The 8450-nt window shown below is 38.1% G+C and overlaps 1 protein-coding gene across 2 annotated transcripts in view; it reads right to left on the bottom strand.

Annotated features, from left to right (window-relative positions):
• ncs1a (neuronal calcium sensor 1a) overlaps positions 1 to 8450 on the bottom strand; it is a 39990-nt gene that overhangs the window by 5243 nt on the left and 26297 nt on the right. For both annotated transcript variants that reach the window (XM_027165494.2, XM_027165493.2), the window contains exons 3-6: positions 4517 to 4655; positions 3869 to 3947; positions 3426 to 3514; positions 3247 to 3324 (exon numbers count right to left, since the gene is read on the bottom strand). In XM_027165494.2, coding sequence (XP_027021295.1) covers positions 3247 to 3324; positions 3426 to 3514; positions 3869 to 3947; positions 4517 to 4655 — 385 coding nt within the window. The remainder of the gene's footprint in view (positions 1 to 3246; positions 3325 to 3425; positions 3515 to 3868; positions 3948 to 4516; positions 4656 to 8450) is intronic.

The raw sequence follows: 8450 nt of genomic DNA, 5'->3' as shown, positions 1-8450 counted from the left end.
ATTTGACTAGATCAAGAAAGAATCTCACCCACATTAGGGGTTGGTGCTAGATAACTAACGGCCTCCACCTTTCTGACTTGAGGGCATATCCTGCCACTCCCCAAGTTAAGTCCATAGCAGAAGACTTCACTTCTTGCCAAGTGCACATTGCTGGATTCACTGTTAGAAATGCATTAATGATTTTCTTGAACACTGTTGCCAGATGGTCCATATGGTCTTCTCAAGTCATGCTGTAAACAAAATGCCATCTATGTAGGCTGCTGCAAAGATTTCTGTGGTTTTCAAAACACAACTATTTATACAAAACTATATATCTTTAATGGTATAGGCCACTACTATGCACACTAAAATCTGTTGTCTGCTTGGCTGCCTGACAAAATGATATGTGATAGTATCCAATACACATATCAAAAATTTGAAAAACATTGCTTTACCCAGCCTCTCAATCAGTTGGTCAGTTCTTCACATTGGGCAAGAGTCAAAACCATATACTGTGTTTCATTTTCAATTCCAGACCAGAAAGTCCTCCATGCTTTTTTGGGACCAATACCATTGTGCTCCTTTTAGACAGTTCAGTCTTCCTCAGCTCTAACATTTCTTCTACATCTCTCTTGAGAGTGTGCTAGTATCCTGCAGTTCATTTGCCAAATTAGTTTTATAAGACAGATGTGGTGTAATGTCTTCTTCCTGGGACATCTCTGAACAGATTTGTTGTAATTCAGCTTTTTAACTATATCAGTTGTTGTTGTTCAATAAAGTGCAGAATGCCCAGAGTGCCCTTAGTGGCACATGCCAGAGCTCTTTAGTTAAAAAGTCTTCTTCTTCTTCTTCTTCTTCTTCTTCTTCTTCTTCTTCTTCTTCTTCTTTTTCTTCCCATTTGGTAGACTGAATATGTAGTTGATCCATATTTGATCCTGAATTGCACCTCATGTGGTCATTGCGACTTAGCCAACAACCTTTTGTCAGATGTGAGCAAGATTATGATTTTTGTCCCAGGGTACCACTTAGCTACCACTTAGCTACTTCTTAAAGGTAACACCTCTGAATAGTGGGCTGTGTAGTCACAAGACCAAAATATAGTACCAAAATTTCCTGAACACTTTCTATGGGCAGACTTCTATTCATGACAATTCCTGAAAAGGCACATCAGTGATTGGCAAAGGTATCAAAAGTACTCTGATCAAAAGAATTCTGTTCCTCCACCGTAACATACAAAATTTGTGTACATCTACACACTAACCCTGGCTTGACATCAGGTAACTTGGCATGTTCTAATTGTCCTGTTCACAGTTCTGAGTGTCATAAATTTAGTTCTTTGTTTCTGAGAAATTTAAGAACCTCTTTATCACCCTATTGACTCTTTACATCTGATCTTCTTTTAGGACAATTCATGACTCTCCTACATTTAGCCCAATGATTTACACATTTATTAAGTAATAGTTTTAAGTTTTTCATCATGTTTTCAGCAAGTTAGGCTAGGTTGTTGCTTGGTAATTTTCTCTTGCCTTTTGTCCCATTTGGATTTATTTTTTTGTTGTTGTTATTCTGTGCAAAATGCAAACCAGTTGGAAGCAGCCATAGCCTTAAATACACAGTGCACTTTGTTTAAAAGATCAACTAAATGGTAATGCTTTTCATGCATTTAACATTTAGCTTGCCTGTGTGTATCACTTGGGACACAGGTACAGTAGAGATTGTACTAAATTAAGGGGTTTGAATGGCGCCAACATCAAATTTCATCTTTTAAGGTTTACTTTAGTTTCTGAATTGATTTTTTAAGAGATTATCATGTCTCTATCATATTACTGTCCTTCATATTTTTCTCATTGATTTGAATATAGCCTAGGTGATTCAAATTAACAGGTAGCCTAGTGAATTCACTGTTTTTGATATGCTTAAATTTGCTGGATAAGTATTTGCTGTTTTTGTTGAGGAGAGGCGATAACTTAGTGGTTATGACACTGGACTACTAACAGAAGGCTCTAAGGTCAATCACCAAGCTGCCACCACCAGACAACCAAGCAAGGCCTCAACACCTCTCCCAAATCTACTAGACACAAAGCTTGACCTGACTCTGACAAGCTGTAATTCACCCTCTGCTCGACTTGTTACCATGTATGCTTCCACCATTTTCCAATGCCTGTCTCCCAGATGATGAGCTGTATTCAGTAATATAAACCTTGTTTTCTAGATTCATTATGTTGGAGTACTGTTTAGTCCTCTTTTGTTTTCATTTCTTATATAGGACCTTCAATTTTCTTTAGAACTGTGTTTTACCCTCAAGCACAGTGTTTTATTAAAGTGTTGCCTCTTAGTTTCATTGTTGAATAATGTCATTAATGTCTATGGCCACATAGTCTGTACTGACATTACCTTCATACAGCTTTACAAGAAGGAATGCCTGCTCCTCTTTGGCCCCTTGATTCTTGAAGGCAATGCCCTCTTCTTTGACTGGCTTCAATCTCATGGATGGCTTTGTAGATACTTTGCAAATACTACATGTAAAAGCATGGTCAAGTGTTGTTTTTTTAATGGAGGGAGGAACTGGAAACATTGAGTGGTAAGCATCTACACCTGTACATGATTACTCTGACAAGTGTTCTGTGTTTTAGTTTTTTTTTTTTTTGTTTTTTTTTTACACATTTCTGGCTTGGGACAACTCACAAAGGGGCTCTTTATTTTCATCTTGATTTTTTGCCTTACAGTCAAATTTTTTTGGCACTTACGTTTCCTGGCTCCTCCCTCCATTCACTTGGCCATGCCCCTGCCACCATACTGTACTTTATCTTGCCATTTCTTGGTGTTCATTGCTGCTGTTTGCATCTAAAGGAAATGCTTGTGCTTGGTGCAGGGATTATGTTATATGTAGCAGTGAAACTGCTTCCATTCTCTCATTGATTCCTTGCAGAATTTCTCTTGGGCTTCTAGTTCTTGCAACAGCCATAAATGCTGGTGTAGTGAATGCCAACTTTGTTTTGCAACTTTAAAATGTCTCCTCTGTGTCATGCATCATGCTAAGCTTGGATAAAGTTCTGGAACACCACAATGCTTTAACTTACCAGTTAACCGTGACCGAGGGCTGTAACGAGCCACAAAGAAAAGGCAGACCCACCCTTAAATTATATATATATTTTCTTTTGCACTATATATATGTATATATGTATACACACAACTATAAACAACTATAAACAAATAATAAAATACACATATAAGAATTTAAGACAAGCTTTCTATTTGAAATATCACCTTGTCCATCATAGCAAAAATGCGATCCACTCTTTTCTCTGGTGTGTTTTCTTCCTCAGGTAGCTCCACTGTGTTTCCCTGCAAGCGAAAGAAGTTGAAACCTAAAAATGTAATCTAAGATAATTGAGAATTTGTATCAAGGAGCAGAAAGGAGCAGGAATCTATATTATACAACTCACCACCATCTGATAGATGGCATCCACAATGTTCAGCATCTCATCCCGTGTTATGTAGCCATCATTATCAAGGTCATACAGTTTAAAGGCCCCTGTAACATCAACACTATATGAGCATATAATTGATGCTATGCTTCAGTGGTTAGCGGTAATGATGACCCCGAGTCACTGAGCACATTTATCAGACATGGGAAGACGACATAAGATCATTGCTATTGTGCTGAATGATACTGACAGCATTAAAATTCACAATTATGTTTTCCTATCAGAGGTCAGAATAGTCTTGTAAACTGTGTAAGAAACAATATACATTATTAATAAATTCAGATTGATTAGCCATCACATTTTAATTCTTATTCTCACGCAATGGTTGTGGACTTAACACAACATTGTGTCAATCAAAACACAGAGACAGTTAGAACAAAACTTACATACATCTTACTTACATCTAAGTTTTTCATCCAGTGTTCCTCTGGAGGTGACCGACAGTGCTTGGATGAACTCAGAGAATTCAATGCGTCCATCCTGCAAAGAAAGAAAGACACACACACACACAGAGAGAGAGAGGGAGAGAGAGAGAGAGAGAGAGAGAGAGAGAGAGAGAGAGAGAGAGAGAGAGAGAGAGTATTGTACTCATTTCGAAAGCTAAATCAGAACTGCCTTGCCTGCTTTCTTGTCCCTCATTACTTTAGGTTATTGTCCCTCATTACATAAGATGCCAACGTCTACTCTAGACATGATATGCACCATTCTATCAGGTTAATGCTGTTAAAAATTCAGTTTATACCATTTATTCCCCTGATACATAATTGTCCTATTTGCAATATTGATTTCGCTTTCTCTGACAGCCCTGCTGAGAAAGCATGTGAAAATTCTAATGTGTTGACAGGCAGATGAGGTCAGTGTATGCTGTAAATCTGTAACCCCATACACACAGATGCACACACAATAACCAGCTTTTCACTGCAATGACAACAAATCAAAAACATATGCGCATATAGAAACTGCCCATAAATACTGGGATTTCCTCCCCTTTTCTTTTGCTAAAACCACCTTGTTTCAACATGCGATCCTGCAGCTTGATGTCTCCTTACCTTGTTCTCATCAAAGACGTTAAAGACAAATGTAGCAAACTTGGTGGGGTCCCCAAAGGGAAAAAACTGCTTGTAGATTTTCTGAAAGCCAGCTGAGTCCAGCTGCCCACTGGGGCAGTCTTTAATGAAACCCTTATACCTGATGAGAAGAGAATAGTAGAGATGAAGGCAGGCAGAAAGGGAAGAGGGGAAATGTAGGAAGCAGTTATTAATAAATGTGAGCATCTATATGTTAATAATTTGCATCTGTACATAAAATATATAAATTCATTGGTCATTACTCTAGACATCAAAAATCAAAACATTTGATGCATTATTAGAAATATATAAAGAAATCGGTAGGCCTAGTTTCCGCAAAATTACGCAGTTAAGATAACGAAATCCACGACAATAATCAGGCAAACCAGGCTAACCCGGCTAATCTTTTTAAATGAAAGCATTTAGGCTGGATCTCTGTGACTGACAGGGGAGACAGAGCATGTCATTCCTCCCACAAACAGAGCACAGCAATACAATTTAATAATCATCCCTATGCTACAGTGCTTTTAGGAAAATCAGCCATGACATTTGTACAGCTAAAAAAAATTGATACGTTGAAGAACTCTGCAGCTTATCAAGTTAAATAAGAGAGCAAGAGATTATTTTTGGAGGCTATGTTCAGAGAAAATGAGGAAATATGCAAAGTTATGTAAATTAGTGATAGCCACAAAAAAAAAAGAGAGTAGAATCTCAACTCCAAGGTATGTATGACTTTTTAAGAAAAAAGCAATAATCATTTACAGTCGAATAAGGACACACAATTAGCAACACTTACAGTGATCAGCCATAACATTAAAAACACTGACAGGTAAAGTGAATAACATTGATTATCTTTTTACAATGGCACCTGTCTAGGGAAGGGACATATTAGGTAGCAAGTGATCAGACATTTCTCAAAGTTGTTGTGTTGAAAGCATTAGAAATGGGCAAGCATAAGGACTAAAGCGACTTTGACAAGGGCTAAATTGTGATGGCTAGATCACAGTGAATCAAAGTGTCTCCAAAACAGCATGCCTTGTGTGATTTCCCCATGCTGTATGCTGTGGTTAGTACCTTCCAAATGTGCTGAAAGAAAGACAACTGGTGAACCAATAACAGTCATGGATGCCTGAAGCTCATTGATGCCTGTTAGGAGCAAAGGCTAGATCATCTGACCCTATCCCACAGAAGAGCTACTGGACAAGACAGGCTGTGTATATTTTTCCAAGTTTCTAGGCCAACTGTTGTTGGAAAAAAATGATTTAGTCCTCTGGGCTGAAGTAGACATTGTATAATGTAAGTATGCTGAGTAAAAGTTCTGTTAATGAAATCGCACAGAAGAGCTTAATATCACAAATCTCAGAGTATGTTCACTGCCTACTAATAGGAGTCAAATGTGTTCTTATGTATTTTTGCTCCTTAATGGCTGCTTGGACAAGTAAAAATGTCTGCCATTTTGAGCTTGTTAGAATTAACACAGTTCTCATCCTGGATTTCTTCCAAATGTGAGATACTGTACAGCTCTCCAGTTTGATGAGCACACCATGTTGCTAATCAGCAGGAGATTTCCAAATGGCATGTTACAGACAAATTTATACTGTATAACAACACTGCAAGGGTTTCATTAGAAAGCAGACAGATCCTTGCTTTCCTCTGTGATCTTTTAACACACATAAATGTATTAATGTTTGCGTTATTCTGTACCAACTAATACTAAGGAGTTTTCGCCCTATACAGCTTTTGCTGTACAGTTGTCATTGCTGTGCAGAGAGGTAGTCTCATCCCTGATTCATCCCAACTGCAGGATGTGACTAATGAATAAAATACTTTAGGGAGTGTTTAAAAAAATCAGACCCTTTACCACAATTACTTGGCAGTATTTTATTTCTGGTCTGTTTGGTCTGGTCAGTATGGTCTGTTTTCTATGTAATCAGAGTGAATTGCATACTTTTAGTTCATTTTCTATTTGGTCTTTAGTTCTATAACTCAATTACTAAAAATGGGCTAACAGTGTTCTCATTGTAGTCAAAATGCACCAAGATACAGTTAGCAGTAGCTCAAGGACAATGTTAACTGTAAGTGAGTTTACCCTTATAGGCATTACTTGCCTTTATGAGCTGTCTCTCACCGCTTTGTTTGCTGTGTTATCTCGGCATTGCACTGTGTAGTTTTTCACACCGCTTGATAAGTTTCACTTGTCTTATGTTTTCTGTTCTGGGTCCTTTGATTCCTTGCATTTTCTCCTCAACTATTCGACATTTGCCACTAGCTGATAACATACTAGATAACATACTGCAAGAGTGGTTCACAGGTTTTCCCTGGACATTCTGATTCACTACTGAGATAAATTACCCTCAATTCTCATGCAAATTGATTGATCTATCATTGACAAGACACAGAGGGTCCCTTGTCTAAGTAGAGGCTGACCCACTGGGTGGTGAACATAGTTATACTATTCTCTCATGTGAATGAGTCATCTCAGTTGAGTCCTGTTCCATTTGACATAATTTATCCAGGTGTTTTTCACCATCCAGGTGTATTGAAGGGGTGACATGAACCACTAGTTATTTAATCTCATTCAGAAGCGGTGCAAGCTGGTTGAGTAGGTCACAGGGAATGATGAATGATAATGGAGGCCTAATTATGGCATATGATATGTTTCTTCTAATCTTCCTATTCTCTCTCTCTCTCTCTCTCTCTCTCTCTCTCTCTCTCTCTCTCTCTCTCTCGGCAGGATGAATGCATTGAATTCTCTGAGTTCATACAAGCACTCGGTCACCTCCAGAGGAACACTGGATGAAAAACTTAGATGCATGCAAGAAGTAGCAAGGTCTACATATGTATTTTATTCTTGTACACAGTACAAGAGGGCTCTGTGTTTCAAACTTTAAAACTTTGTCATTTTTATTCTACATTTTTAGTTTTCTATAAAGCTGTTTTGAAACAATGTCCATTGTAAAAAGTGCTATGATGCACACAGGTTCCAGTAGTTATCTGGGTTTCATAGAAGCACATGTTTATGCTACAGTATGTTAATACTGTATGTAAGATAAATATGTATAGAAAATAAATAATAGGAACAATATAATATATTAGTATTAACCAGAAACTCTTTTATAGTCTGGGCCAGATCTTGGGAAGTGAGCTCTGTTTTAAATTGATTTGCATTTTAATACATGAAAATCACTATGCCTAAACAATTTTATGAAAGCTATCCTTAATGAAAGATCTCAGGTTGTAGATTTTCCTTATTTTCTTTCATTGGTATGAATGTTTCCGTATGATTTCATCTAGCTGCACAGCTGTTCTGCTTGGTGAACAAGCTGATGATACGCTGCACAAACAAACAGGCTATTTTAATCAAGCCACAGTCTTTTGTAATCAGAAGAGGAGATGGCTAGAGAGATGGTGGTGGGAGGAGATGCTTTCTAGACTGAAGACACATTTACAGGCAGTGGACTATCTTGGCTAACAGTGTGGAGGAGGCAATATGGCAGTAAAAGCTTTAAATGGATAAAATGCATTTTAAGTGTCTGTTTGTAACATTTGAATACAGTACAAAAATGGCATGAAATCATAAGGCAGGTGTGTATTTGAGGAAATTGTTGATTTAAGAAGCTTGATAAAGCCAGCTGTGCTTTCAATGGTGCACCAGATGTTAGTACTAAAACAGAATGACTGTCAAACAACAACATAAGTACAGATTCATTCATTTTTTACTGCTTATCCGAACTTCTCGCTCACGGGGAGCCTGTGCCTATCACAGGCTTCATCTGGCATCAAGGCAGGATACACCCTTGACGGAGTGCCAACCCATCGCAGGGCACACACACACGACAATTTTCCAGAGATGCCAATCAATAAGGGAGGAAACCAGAGTACCCGGAGGAAACCCCCGAGGCAAGGGGAGAACATG

The sequence above is a fragment of the Tachysurus fulvidraco genome, chromosome 26 (assembly GCF_022655615.1).
Source record: "Tachysurus fulvidraco isolate hzauxx_2018 chromosome 26, HZAU_PFXX_2.0, whole genome shotgun sequence".
NCBI classification, from domain to species: domain Eukaryota; kingdom Metazoa; phylum Chordata; class Actinopteri; order Siluriformes; family Bagridae; genus Tachysurus; species Tachysurus fulvidraco.
The sequence above is the reverse complement of the archived record's forward strand: the minus strand, read 5'-3'. Positions and strand labels throughout refer to the sequence as shown.